General features: G+C 36.0%; 1 protein-coding gene across 2 annotated transcripts in view; it reads left to right on the top strand.

Annotated features, from left to right (window-relative positions):
• The first annotated feature begins 466 nt into the window (after positions 1-466).
• The window catches only part of LOC113514170 (zinc finger SWIM domain-containing protein 4-like), a 93,583-nt gene continuing 78,907 nt past the window's right edge, over positions 467-15,142 (top strand). For both annotated transcript variants that reach the window (XM_052899733.1, XM_052899732.1), the window contains exon 1: positions 467-917. In XM_052899733.1, coding sequence (XP_052755693.1) covers positions 497-917 — 421 coding nt within the window. In that variant the 5' untranslated portion in view covers positions 467-496. The remainder of the gene's footprint in view (positions 918-15,142) is intronic.

Genomic DNA, 15,142 nt, shown 5'->3' on the forward strand with positions numbered 1-15,142 from the left:
CGCCGGCCTTTCCCCTTCGTTTGTGTAATGTGAGGAGGCAGGGCTCAAATGGATTAGGAACTTTATGATATTTATTTGTTCCTTCATTTTTAATATTCTAATACATTAGTCATCGCATATTTTATTAATGATAACAATCTTTATTATTATGTATATTACGAAATGATTATTTATTTTTACATGGTATTGTATTTCATTCTACATTAGTTTTTAAACAATTCTTTACAATATTAACTCGGAGACTGTTAACTTTTAAACACTTTAACTGCATATTTAAAAGTGATCAAGATTAGTCAGATATTCGACAGTTCATAAATAATATGAATAATAATAGGAAAGCTGGCAGCACTGCAATCCAGTTTGTTAAATAAATGATAACCACCTCGTTTCCACATAGTTATCGATTTTATTCCTCACCACCGGAGAACAACACAAAAATGCCAACTTTTAATAATATATCGCACATTATGCCGGCAAATGAATAATTTATCGTTGTATGTCGATTCGAGGCGCGCATCCTCGGGGCTTGAGGGGCGCCCCGCCGCGGGGAGGTGAGGGCAGGGGTGAGAGGAAAGCGGCGGCCTTCCGTCAGTCCGCGCCGAGCGGCCGACCCAGCGTCATGTCTGTGTGTGCGCCGCGCGCATGCTGCCGGCCGCGCGCCCCGGCGACGCTACTCGACATCACAGCAAAAATAGTAGCCGCGACTATACCATTCCAACGCATTGAGGAGCGTTACGAACGCATCCCGGAGCCTGTGCAACGGCGGGTCGTGTACTGGTCGTTCCCGCGGGACGAACGGGACATATGTATGTACTCGTCGCTGGCGCGGGCGCCACCAGACGACCACCGCAACATTGCCTTCTGCCGCGGCCTCAAGCTGCTAGAGGCCGGCTGCGTGGAGAACGTGCTACAAGTCGGTGAGTGTCCGCCTCCGCCGCGCCTGCGCTTGTTTACTAATATGCGCCTCGCCCACCCGCGCCGTATAAATAAAAACCTCGACGTATGCGATCGATAGCTGCTCCTCTCGGGAATTATTCATGCGTCTGCTTGTAAAAGTTTCAAGAGATTAGGAACTGGCTGGTTGCACGGTCTGACAACCGGCGACCGTCCAACACCCGTCGTCCACCCTCGATGCATCACTATCGAACTGACGCATGTACTCTAGTGGATTAGTCGGTTCCGATACAGATAACTCGGCGATCGTGCCCGATCGATTCTCGAGACAGCACATTAATCATGATATATCAAACTACACGCCTAGGTTACAGTGGCCCGTTAGTGTTACCCCGCGACACGCCTTGACGCCTACCGACCAATAAGGATTCGCAGTGCTCATAAATAATTGGATTTCATTACTATGCATCGAGAGCGAGCCGCATTCATAAACCATAAGCCATGGTTCCATAATAGCGCTTCCTCGTATGCAATTTCCCTTTAAAATTTAGACTTGACTAGGTTATTCGTATCCGATCGATGTCTCGATTAAAATCTACTTTCAAAACTACGTCAGATGGCTCGTGAAATTCGGCTAAAATTAACATAACTGGATTTCCCGTTATAAGTGCGTATTCAGAATTACACAACCGGAATTTTCGACTGCGTTTTGCTCAATGTGATGTCGGCGTCGCGGCGCCGTGCAAGATGAGTACAGTCGCATTAATCTATGCAGACATCGTTTGTTAGTGTCCGCTCTGAATAACGGACGCGAATAAACAATATTAATTGCCCGTTTTTATTTTTATAGGGTCAGACCCGGTTTTATGGTATTGTGCTCGGTCGTGGGAGGACGGGCGTTACATATTCATTTGCGCTTATCTGCCATCAGAACGACAATTACTGGCCATTCCGCCCGTTTCGGGTCGCCTCGCGGCCACATACGCCACATTAGGAAGGCATCGCCGTCCATAATGTCTTCACGTCTCTAGAGAACTCTGGCCGTACTGTACTGGGGCAATAAAAGATACGCTGTATAAACACGGCTCCATAGTTCAAATATGCCCGCAGTACGATTTTAGGCACTGGCTTGCGTCCAACTTGAGGGCAACTGAGAACATTTCCAAGATAGCGGCCACTATATGAATCACGTAGGTAGTTAAGTTTCAGATAAACTTGTTAGTGGCCCATATATTTCTCGTGTCTAAAGTAATATAAGTTCCCACACCCATATCATCTGACTCATTCAATCTACCATCGGACGGTTCCGCCTACTTAAGTGAAACAGGCTGAAATATGTTCTCAGAACTTTGAAGGCATGAAGGTTTCCCTTGCGCTCGAGGAAGGATTAAATTGTCTACCTACGTAAATCGTAAAGTGAACCAGGCCAGGGTGAAACGCCGTGAGGAAAAATATGATAAATTTTCCCATTATTGTGATTAGATTTCTATTGGAATTGTAGGTACCTTATAAATCGGAATCCTGTTTGTATTGAATATTGTGTTTAGTTCTGGCACAAGGCTTAAAATCGATAAAAAAAAAAGTGTACAACCAATGGAAAAGATATCTCGTTGGCACCGTCGAAGTTACCAAACAGGAATTGCCAGATTCAAGAGCACATGAATAAAAGAATACTCTGCCCTGAAGGATCATGCAAATGGCATATTTAATAATGTATATCGCTTTATGTATGGTACATATTTGATTGTCATGCAAAAATAAATTAATGCACCCGGCATGTGATTGTAAATATTTTAATTTAATGATAATATAACATCACGATCATTGTGGACACGAATCTCAGTGAAGAGAACCGGTTTTTTCTCCAATGAAAATGTTCAGATAAAGTTGCATACGACTGAATTATTAATTTGTATTGAAATTCATTTTAGGTCAACATTAGAACCCTTCACAGTGACGGAATAATGTAAAGTTTATATTGTCAATGGTGTCCATAACATTGACAGTATAATAAGTTATAATGAATTTCCATAAAATAACGTAATTTTTTTAATTTAAGATTTTTCACCAAAGATACTGCTAAAGTTGTTGCAACCATCTTTTTAATTGTATCAGAGTTTCTGGTCACATAGTGTTCAGCTCAGACGCGATTCCGAGAAGGCTTGAAGCTTTTTATTGCCGGAGGTCTCATGATTCATCCGTGATGATCTTTGATATCCTCTCGTACACATAACGAGTTTACATGTCTGCCCGTTCCAAGTTTTTGTCCCTAGTTCTATTCTTGCGTGTAAAATATTTTGTATCCATTTATTTTAAGCGACGAAAAATTATCGATTTGAATGCTATATTGTATTAAAATGAGAACCGTATTAGATGAAAATAAAAATATTTAAGTACCTAATTTTGTTATTGTGTTTTATATCCATTGACGATAATTCGCTATTAATGAAGGTCGAATCGATAACTAGGAATAAATATGTGTGTATTGGCATGCAAATATATTAGTTTGATTTTCATATAATAGATGGTAGGTAGTTTATTCTCTTTTCTCTTTATGTTTTATCTCATCATCATCATCATCATCATCTCAGCCTTTAACAGTCCACTGCTGAACATAAGCCTCCCCCTAGGGGGGTTTTGCCAGTAATTGCCACGGTTTGCAAGCGGATTGGCAACCGTAGTTAGGCTTTGGAGATGTTTTAAAAAGGACGCTGCTGCCCCTCCCTCGCCCTCCTTCAGTCGCCTCTTACAACACCCACGGGAAAGGGAGGGGTGACCTTGTCTATGCTGGGACCAAACGGGACCACAGCCATGCAAACACAATAGCTTCTCGGTAGAAACTCGAATGGGACAGAGATGCCCAAGCAAACTACTTTTGTAAAAAGTCTCCCTCTATATACATATAAAACAATTTCTTGGTAAATCACAATAAAGGTATTATACAACGATGGCTGCCTAGAAACTCTTGGCAATTAAAGGTGCTCTCTCACACAAATCAACATCTCAACTTACCTCATAAAGGGTCTAGCATAATATATGTAACTAAGTGGCAAACGTTTCCTTACTTATATATATATATATATATTTTATGGGTGAAAATGGAATGGTAACCCCGCCTGCGCTAACGGGATACGCTAGCGGAGCACCAGTGAAGGGTGATTGATGAGAATGAAAACAGGCCAGTTAGCCCATCACGATTAATTCATCAGGAATTAACCATGATAGTTTCCAGGGGGAACCGCGAGGAGGTCGACCTGGTTGGGTATATTGCTATCAATGGGATTCTTAGTGTCCATTACTAACAATCCCTTTCCCCCCACTTAAATATATTTATGCTTTACATAATCTAGGTATATTATATTATTTATTTATTTAAACTTTAATACACAGTAAAATTTTATATACATTTGCCGGACTTGACACCGGACAGTATTCTCTACCAGCCAACCATTGGGCAAACCGAGAAATGAGTAGGCGGTGCATTGTCGAATAGAGGAAAAATAAAGCAATACTTGATATATTTATATAATATAAACATATAATTAGACTAATATAAATGTTTATTTTAATGTTTAATTATTGTGTTATATGTGTATTTCTTATGTATTATTATGTATAATTAATTTAATATGTTGCTATAATTATGTTACATATTTTTCACCACATCTGCCCTTTATACGCTTTCTGTTTTTTCCCAATGGTTAGCTGATAGAGAATGCCATATATAATGGCATTAAACTCGCCACTTGTACAAAGTTTTATTGTGCAATAAAGAATAAATAAATAAAATAAACATACACATAATACATTAAATAAATACGTATAATAAATGCATAAATATATACATAAAATATATTTCTATTGTATATCAAAGAATTAACTGTAATAGAAGAGCAAATAACAATCTATGACAGAGTAACAATCAAGATTAATTTTAAAGGGAAATTGTTTTTGTTATCTATCTGGCAAGACCAGAACTCATTGGCCCTACAGTTATAGAACAAGGATAGTATATTCAGGTTATAGAACGAGACAACACAACCGAAGCCCCATTACGTTCAATTTAGTGTTAGAATGAATCTGTTTACTAACGCCTATGCCCATAAGAATCGTGTTACAGAGCTAGGATTAAAATAAACGATTTGAGATTAGAACCAATTGCATCTTGTCTAGGTACCTACTTTATATTTGACTCAATAATATCCTAACACGATATAAACGAAACCTTCGTTTGATGAAGTCTTCTCTTTGATCTCCTTCCGTATTTTTAAATGACTTCAAAAAGAAGTAAGTTCTTAATTCGGTTGTATTTTATGTTTGTCACCTCATAACTCCGTCTGTTGAGGGAGAAAAGGGATTGTTAGTAATGGGGTCTAACTAACCTATTGCTAGCAATATACCCTGTCAGGTCGACCTGCACGCGGTTCCTCCTGGAAACCATCGTGGTTAATTCTAGCGGAATTCGTCATGATGGGCGAACTGACCTGTTTTTATCGTCACCTATCATCGCTCCCTGGTGCCTCGCTAGTGATAGTGAGGGATGATAGTTGAGAATGAAAAAGCAGGTTAGTTAGCCTATCGTGATGAATACACCTGGAGTTCAGTACGATGGTTTCCAGGGGGGACCGCGGATCTACCTGACAGGAAATATTGGTAACAATAGGACTGGTAGTCCGCATTACTAACAATCCCTTCCCCCCTCTATATAACTGTCTGTATTTAGGTGAGCATCCTGACGGGAAATGTCTTATGTCGGTAAAGGATCTTATGACCATTTGACATAGAAATTGCGTTTAATGGAGGTACGGTAGTAACGATAAATATATAAGTAATAAATTATTTAGTGTTCGATATATTTTTATCGTGTCCTTATCAAAATAGCATATTAAAATAAAATATAATTTATTGTTTCCCCCGAATTGAGCCGAAGTTACACAAGTGCAATGTAATTCTAGTCTGATCTTCAAAGGTCGTTGAATTATAGAATATCTTAGATTATTAATCGTCGCCCTCGACAATCGTTAAGTCTTAGGAGAGATTTTGCCTCACTCCGCGTGTTCTACCGCCTGTACAATGGATTGTGCTTAGAGGAATTGTTCAATATGATGCCCACAGCCACTTTCTACCATCGTACGGCTCGCCATCGACAGGGAGTTCATCCTCATGTCCTACAGCCTCAATGGTCGCGTACTGCGCGGTTTCAGAGATGTTTCCTCTCACGAACACTCAGGTTGTGGAATGAGCTCCCTGCCGAGGTTTTCCCAAGAGACTACAGCGTGGGGTTCTTCAAAAGGGGGGTAAAGAGGTTTCTTCAGAGTCGGCAACGCGCGCGTAATACCTCTAGTATTGCAGGCGTTCATAGGCTACGGTAACCACTTACCATCAGGTGGGCCGTATGCTTGTTTGCCGCCTCAGTGGTATAAAAGAAATACGACCACGTGAAATAATAATAATTTATAAAATAGTAATAGTACTACTACACCCGTCAGTTACCTCTTAGATTAGATAGCAAATAAAAAAAAAAGTTTATTACATATAAGCTAGAATTTCTATACGAATATCATAAATCAGTGTTTTTTAAAATGTGACCCAGGGAGGTCACAGTAAGGGGTCGCAGAAGGTCACGAAGCCGTAAAAAAACAACATTCAAAAAGATATTTTTACTACGAAAATGTTCATTTAACTAAGTTTCTCATTAACTAATGCGAGCTGCATTGGTTTCGCATCGCACGTGTTGTTACCTGTTTAGCTCTACTGCTGTCGTGTCGCATTTCCATAGAGATATTTTGCAATGAAATCGATGTCTGTTGTATGTACTTGGGGGGGGGGGGGGTCGCAAAATATTCTTACATACTAGCAAGTTTAACAGTAAGTTTAAAGTAAAACACTGTTATACATAAATCAAATTTCTCCATACGCCAGGTTTTGGAATTATTAAATTGTTTAAAAAAATATATAACTAATATGTATTTTTAAAAAAACAAGTTAATAATGCCGTATGCAAAAGAAATTTTATTTGTTTTTGACAGTATTGTATGGAATTATTGTTTCTAAAAATATGCAACTAAAGAAAACTATATTTTAGAGTAATATAGCTAAGGTTCTATTTTTTTTATTTATTTAAACTTCAATGCACAGTGAAAAAGTACATATAGCGAACTTAACACCAGACGGTGTTCTCTACCAATCAACCATTGGGCAAACCGAGAAATACGTAGGCGGTGCATTATTGAAGGAATATAAAAGTAACGCTTAATATATTAATATATTATAAACATATAATTGGACTAATATAAACATAAATATAATATATTAAATGAATAAATATATGCATACATAAATATTCTAATAAATACCGTAAATATGGGTATACATAGATAATATATTATACCAGAAGGAGACTTGGTACAAAAGTCGATTGCTTGGATACCTCTGTCCCATTCGTGTTTCTACCGTGAAGCAGTTGTGTTTGCATGGCTGTGTTTCGGTTTGAAGGGTGGAATATGGCGTGAATTTACAGGGTACAGAGGAATAACACCTGAGTCCTCAGGAATGGCAACGCATGGGGGGTATCATGGGCGAAACGGTATACTCTGTTATGTCCATGGTACTGCTTATGTCTATAGGCGACGGTTACCACTTTCCATCAGGTGGGCCGTCAACTAGTTTGCCATTCTAAGTCGTATAAAAAAAATTATATATATATTCTATTGTAACTTTCATGTATTATAGAAAACTAATTAACTCACTGTCTATTAGTGTCTATATTCATTTAACAAAATTACGTTCTAATGTAATAGTCATTAAGTTCACATTGTTAAATATATTGTCATACTGTTTAGTTTAAATGGGCATGATCAATAAATAAGTATAATACGTCAAAAATTTTAAGTACCTACGTTTAACAAACGAAACCGTTTGCGTAATCTCAATATTCTACAAGTTGAGGAACCAGTCAGTTGTTGAGATAACGGTTGGCGCACCAGTGTTTTCTTATCAAAAGAAGTTCGTTTCCAACATAATGGAAACATCGCCTTTTATTTACCAGTCAGTTGGTTTGTTTTCTGTCAGATAACACCTCACGCAAATAGGGTTACCAGACCAAATAATGAAATCCTCTGACAATAAATTTTAGTTTCCTGGCATTTTGAATGTTGCGAGTGGTATATGAAGGCAAGGAATTTCAGGGAAAACCTCTGAAAATTTTATTCGGCCATATAACGAGATTTCCTTGTAGTGTCCTAGATTTTTCAATAAATGCCCTACGTTTTTTTCTAAATGTTTTAATGTAAATGGTATGTAAAGACAGCAAGATTTTTAAAAGGGCTACCAGACTCGTAATGAGATTTCCTGAGAACATATTATGCTTTTAGTTACCATTTTGTCTAAATATTATAAATAGTATGTGAAAGCAGTAAGTGTATCAAAGGTTATGAAGATTTCCTGGCCATGTTTTTAGACTTTTAGTAAATTTCCTATAATTTTTTTTTTTTATTATTCTAAGTGACATATGATGGTAGGAAAATTTTTAATTATCAAGATTTTTTTAAAAGCAGTAGCAAATAATAGTAATTTAATATTTTGTTTCGCTCATGAAAAGCTTCAACCGTATTAAAATTATTGTGGAACCAACACGGAAGTATCTTATCACCAGAGTTATCATTATCTATTCAAAATTGCCGAACATATCGTGTGACATACACATAATAAGAACACGTGCAAAATATCTTTCGTCACTTTAAAGTGCTTGAAATATTAATTCAATAATTTTATAAGTTATAATCCTGTGGGCATAGAATATGTCAGCCTTTCCATTCCCGGTGGTGTCGTAAGAGGCGGCTAAGGGAGAGCGACGATGGGCAGCAGCGTCCCTCTCAAAACGTTTATACGTAAGCCCAACTGCGGTTGCCAACCCGCCTGTCAGGCGTGGCAACTACTGGCAAATCTTCCATTATGGGAAAGGCTTATGGTTAGCAGTGGACAGTTAATAGCTGAAATAATTAATAATAAATTATGTCACTGATTTATTCTATGAAATAATTATTATGTCTATCTAATAATTTACTCCTCACTTTTTCGATACCAATATAAATTTAAATACAGACTTTTATTTGCGTATATTTTTTTATTTGTTATAATCTTGACTATTAAAACATTCTCCCATTTCCCCCGATAGAATAAACCAAAATTCCGAAGTTGTCAGGAAAATTCGTGTCATCTGGTAACCCTACACGGACAAGACCCACCTGAATATTGTGACGTTTGAAGAGACTTAAAAAGCAAACTGCTGTATGTTTTAGGACATTTGAGTTTATTTATGAGTATACACGTATACCTTTGTTGGCGCCGTGCCTGACTCTATATCATTGTTCAAGATTTGACTTGGACTGTTATCATTCGAAGATTTAAAGCACGTAACATGTTATAATAAGGATTTAGAGAGAGACTTTGTATTAAACTCGTTTGCTTGCGTACCTCTGTCCCATTTGTGTTTCTACCGTCAAGCAGTTGTGTTTGCATGGCTGTATTTCGGTTTGAAGGGTGGAATATGGCAGCGAATTTACAGGGTATAAAGGAATAACACCTTAATCTTCAGGAATGGCAACGCATGAGCGACTGTTTCGCCCATGTATCATGGGTTTTGTTATGTTATATCCATGGTACTGTTCATGTTTACAAGCGACGGTTACCACTTTTCATCAGGAAAGTCGTCAACTTGTTTGCCATTCTAAGTTGTATAAAAAGAAGGATAATTTATTATCAGAATCATATTGTGTATACATAATCATCATCATCATCATATCAGCCCTTAATCGTCCACTGCTGAATATAAGTTTCCCCCTTGGGGGTTTTTGCCAGTAATTGCCACGCTTGGTAGATGGATTTGCAACCGCGGTTAGCCTTTAGAGATGTTTTAAGAAGGACGCTGCTGCCCATCCCTCGCCATCCTATAGTCGCCTCTTATGACACCCACGGAATATTGTGTATTATGAAGAATGGTAACCCCGCCTGCGGTATCTGTATATATTGGCGGAATTGACGTCAAATAATTTAACGTCTCTACGACGTGATTTCTATTTTATTCTAATTCGATAGCGACTGGTTACTTCGCAGATATATTTGATTAATTTAAATATATAATATAGCAATTTTTAGATATATACTTATTTATTTTTTATTGCACAATAAAACTCTACAAATGGCGAGCTTAATGCCATATGGCATTCTCTACCAGCTAAAATATTAGGTAAAAACAGAAAGCGTATAAAGGACAGATGTGATGAAAAATATGTGACAATTATAGTACTATACTTGAAAAATTATATATACAAATATAAGAAATACACAAATAATACATAAACATTACTTTGAATAGATATTGTAATATATGTATGAAAATATTATACATCAAAACAAAGATAAGCATTATGAGATATAGCAACTATTAACTTGTGTCTGGAGTTGGTTTTATTGCTTCAATAATATATATATATATATATATATATATATATATATATATATATATATATAGTATATAAAATTCTCGTGTCACGGTGTTTGTTACCAAACTCCTCCGAAACGGCTTTACTGATTTTCATGAAATTTTTTTGTGCATATTCGGTAGGTCTGAGAATCGGCCAACATCTATTTTTTATACCCCTCAATGATAAGGGTGACCCACCCCTAAATTTATTTTTTATTTTTATGACAATTTTTTTTTTTATTTTTGTTTTATTATAATGAAGCATTGAAAAATAAAACTTCAAATTTGTAGTACAGTAAATTTTCATGTATAGTTCTCGAAACTATGTATATATATTTAACTTATTTAATCACAAATGCTTATTTACCACGTGGCAGAAGAGACAAGGTTACCAATTATTATGAGAATTACTATGAGAATCATTACTATTGCGTACTATAACTTAATAGATTTGAACAAGTAATCAAGTTACGATCTTTAAATAAAATTAAACAAGTTTTACATTAATGAGTAATGACGCTGAAACTCCTAATCGATTTACCAGACATGAAGCAATAGGCAATATGGAGTTTACTATGGCAGTATGATTGCAAGTGATACAATTAAAAATAGGTCAAGCTATATCATTGTATCTAGTTGTGAAGATATTTCTGTGAACTGTAAAGCCTATTTGGAATAAAATCACATGATCGGACAAATATCTATCTTTACGTAAAATCATCTACGAAGTAGGCAGAAATAACGCCTATATTCTTACAGCATATCAGCCATTATCTCTCCACTGCTGCAGATAGGTCTCCTATTGAGGGGTTTTGCCAATAGTTGCCACTTGATAGGCGGTTTGGCAACCGCAGTTAGGCTTTTGATGATATTTTAAAGAGGGATGCTGCTGCCTATCGCTCGATCATTAAGTTTCCTTAGTCGCCTCTATTTGAAAAGAAGGGGTGGCCCATTCTATGCCGTGTCTACACTAATATCCTTATATGTAATTCGTCTTAAAGAATGGGATTCTTTCCTCAGAGAGCACACGCTCAGTCTCCTATGAGACAGACTTTAAAAAGAACAAGAGACAGACCTGAAAAAGAAGAAATCTTTCTCCTTTCCTTGTATCCTTTTACTTTTGCATTGTATCGATATCCATACATACAATTTAAAGAAAGAATTAGTTCTTATTGTGCGAGAAGTAAGGATCCTTCTTAGTCTATCAGTAACATTTTAGAATTTAGTGCTAAAAAAACTAAAAGTTTCTACCGTGAAGCAGTTGTGTTTGCATGGCTGTGTTTCGGTTTGAAGAGTGGGATATGGCGTGAATTTACAAGGTACAGAGGAATAACACCTGAGTCCTCAGGAATGGTAACGCATGGCGGGTATCATGGGCGAAACAGTATACTCTGTTATGTCCATGGTACTGCTCATGTCTATAGGCAACGGTTACCACTTTCCATCAGGTGGGCCGTCAGCTTGTTTTCCATTCTAAGTTGTATAAAAAAAATATTTCAATGCAAAATAAAACCACATTATTTATTAACCAAATATCTTAAAATAACATCAACAGACGATGTAGATATCGCTGGTATAACAGTGCCTACGAATGCTCTTAAATTAACCAGACTACGAGTCAAACAGCAAAACCAGATCCACCCTCATACACATACAAATATTAGTCGTGTTTGATCCAGTCCAGTACTATGCAGATCGCTAACATTAATATTATAAAAGCCTTCAGCCATAACCGAGGAAAAAACGGCATCTGTCAATACAAACGCGATTCATTGCAACAAAGAATACATAGAGCGGGTAGACCATCCTGAATGCTTCTCTGTCCAATAACAGAGTTCCAGTGTCGGCATAAGAACGTTTCTGTCACACGACCTCGCGCCGTCTGGACTAAATTAACCCCCCGATCTCCCAATACCGCCCCCTTCTACTCCATTATCAATAAGCAATAAGGGAACCGCGGAAGCTCAATCTAAATTGGTCCCATCACAAAGACCTGCTTATACAGAAAGCACCTCCGCGTTTTAGAGCTCAACGGCACCGTAAATTTTGCAATCGATTGTACCTTAAGTCTAAAGCAATAAAGTGCAATTCGCAATAACATTTTTACGTGTGTGGTAAATTTGTACAGTGAATCGTTGAAGGCAAACAAGATTCTGAAGAGTCGTGAATGCCTGATTCGATGGTGAAGCCATAGATAAAGTGTCGATTGTTAGACATAAAAAGGTTCTTGTTCTTTGTGAGTGTATTTACAGGGGAATTAGCTGAGAACTATAAATTTGTCAGTAGGTGCTTAGTTGAATCAGGTTACTTTGTGAATATTACGAGACATTTTCAAATCTGTTTCAGTACCGTTATTATTTATTGATTTATTTATTTATTAGTACATATATGTGTACATGGTGGGCTTAATGTTAAAAGCAATCTCTCCCAGTAGGGAAGTGTCGAATACTCGAATGCGGTACTAGTAATTATTGATATACATACATATTAAAATTACATATATAAACGAATATATATATATATATATATATATATATATATATATATATATATATATATATATAACAAACATACTTACACCTATATCACATATACTTTATTATACACGAAATTGAGAATAATATGAAGTACTTACTGTTCGGATGAAGTAAAAACGTGAGCATGAATGTTTTTTTTAAAAAACGATTTAGTCGATAATTTCTTATAACATGTAAGTACCGTAATAAGTAATTGTCAGTGACAAAGTCCTTCAAGAACAGTATATACATTTCATATTCCTTATTTCTTTACTTATACATATTATAAATGTGAATCAGAGTTTGTTAACTCTTGGGTCCTTCGCAGCTTAAACAATCTTTATGAAATTTGGTATTCGCGTACTATATGATTGCCACTTTCCATCTGGAGAGCCGTCAGCTTGTTTGCTATTCTAAGTTGTATAAAAAAATAGGGGATGAAGGATATAAATCACAGACGAAGTCACAGGTTAAAGCTAATAGAGCAGTAATGTTAATTAATTAGGGACATCCTGACTACTTTCCCCTCGCTTTTCACAGTACTATAAAAAATTAAGGAAACCAATTATAAGTGAGACTGTTAGTGCCAGAAATTTTAAGTTTATACCAATCACTATCTTATTTAAAATATTTCATAAGTTTTATAAGTAACTGATAATTATTTATTTCTACTCACTAGAGGGACAGACTCAGACTCGGACTTTGTACAAAAGTCGATTGCTTGGGTACCTCTGTCCCATTCGTGTTTCAACCGTGAAGCAGTTGTGTTTGCATGGCTGTGTTTCGGTTTGAAGGGTGGGATATGGCGTAAATTTACTGGGTACAGAGGAATAACACCTGAGTCCTCAGGAATGGCAACGCATGGGGGGTATCATGGGCGAAACAGTATACACTATTATGTCCATGGTACTGCTCATGTCTATAGGCGACGGTTACCACTTTCCATCAGGTGGGCCGTCAGCTTGTTTGCCATTCTAAGTTGTATAAAAAAAAAATACTTTATTGTACACAAAGAGTACATTGTTATAGTTTATTTAGAACAAAGATGTACAACAGGCGAGCTCAACTCTGTAAGAGTTCTCTTTTAGCAAACCCTAAGTGGAAAGGAGCATTAATTACCAGTAGGTAGTGTGTGTACAGTAAAAAGAAAAACATGGCTGTGGCGTTTTTACTGAGGAATTATGCTTACCCAAACACATATATGGTCTGCATAGAATAATAAATATATACATATTTCTATTCTATAATTATATTATGCATTTAGTTAAGTCTTCTTTTTATTTGTGGAAATCTGTAATTTGCTATTGTCTTTACGATCTTTGTTTATTAAAAAATTAATTAGCTGTTGGTTTTTTTTTAATAAAAATAAATAAATAAAAATTGATATACAATATATATACAAAATACGTACATATACACACATATATAATAGAAATATATTTCAATACATTATTATTCTCTGACTAATTTAATTACTAAAATAATTACTTACATTTTAATAAAGAAATACTTAAAAGATTTATAGCTGATTAAAATAAGAAAACGTTTCATATTTTTCGTCGTATTTAAAAAGGTCACTTAAAATATAATAATACTAAAATATCCATAGAGGATAAAACAAAAAAATATATAGTTTTAAATAATCAACATCATTTACATTGTATAACGAAGTGTATACAATTAGTTCTCTTAAATGAAGTAATTAAAACAATCGTGTGCAATTAATGTTGATAATATGCAATTATTTTGTATTACAATGTAGGCAGTTTGCAGGGTCGGCTGAAAGAGAAAAAGTCCATGAAAAAATTGTACGCAGCGAACGCAAGCCAGCCATTGCTCGGAAGCCATTTAATCTGTATTCGATTTGCCAATTATAAAAACGTAGGGAATCGCACATTCTGCACTGTATTTTCTATAACAAATTAAAATTGAAATTTTATTCAATAAGGATAGATGTTTTAGAATTTTTTAGAAACCCATATAAGCTGTTAACCGTCCACTGTTGAATGTAAGCGTCATATTATAGTTGTAAACATTATAACAAATTAAAAAAAGTATGTAACAAGAAATATATATATTTTTTAACCATATTGGTACCGAAAAAGTAAGGAGCTAATTACTTAGTTATATACAATAATTATTTCATAAAATAAATCAATGACATATAATTTGTCATTCATCATTTTCTTCATTTCAGCCGTTAACTGTCCACAGCTATAACTATAAGCCTTTCCCATAAGGGGAAATT

The sequence above is a fragment of the Galleria mellonella genome, unplaced genomic scaffold (assembly GCF_026898425.1).
Source record: "Galleria mellonella isolate WM207_F2 unplaced genomic scaffold, CSIRO_AGI_GalMel_v1 utg63, whole genome shotgun sequence".
NCBI lineage: Eukaryota > Metazoa > Arthropoda > Insecta > Lepidoptera > Pyralidae > Galleria > Galleria mellonella.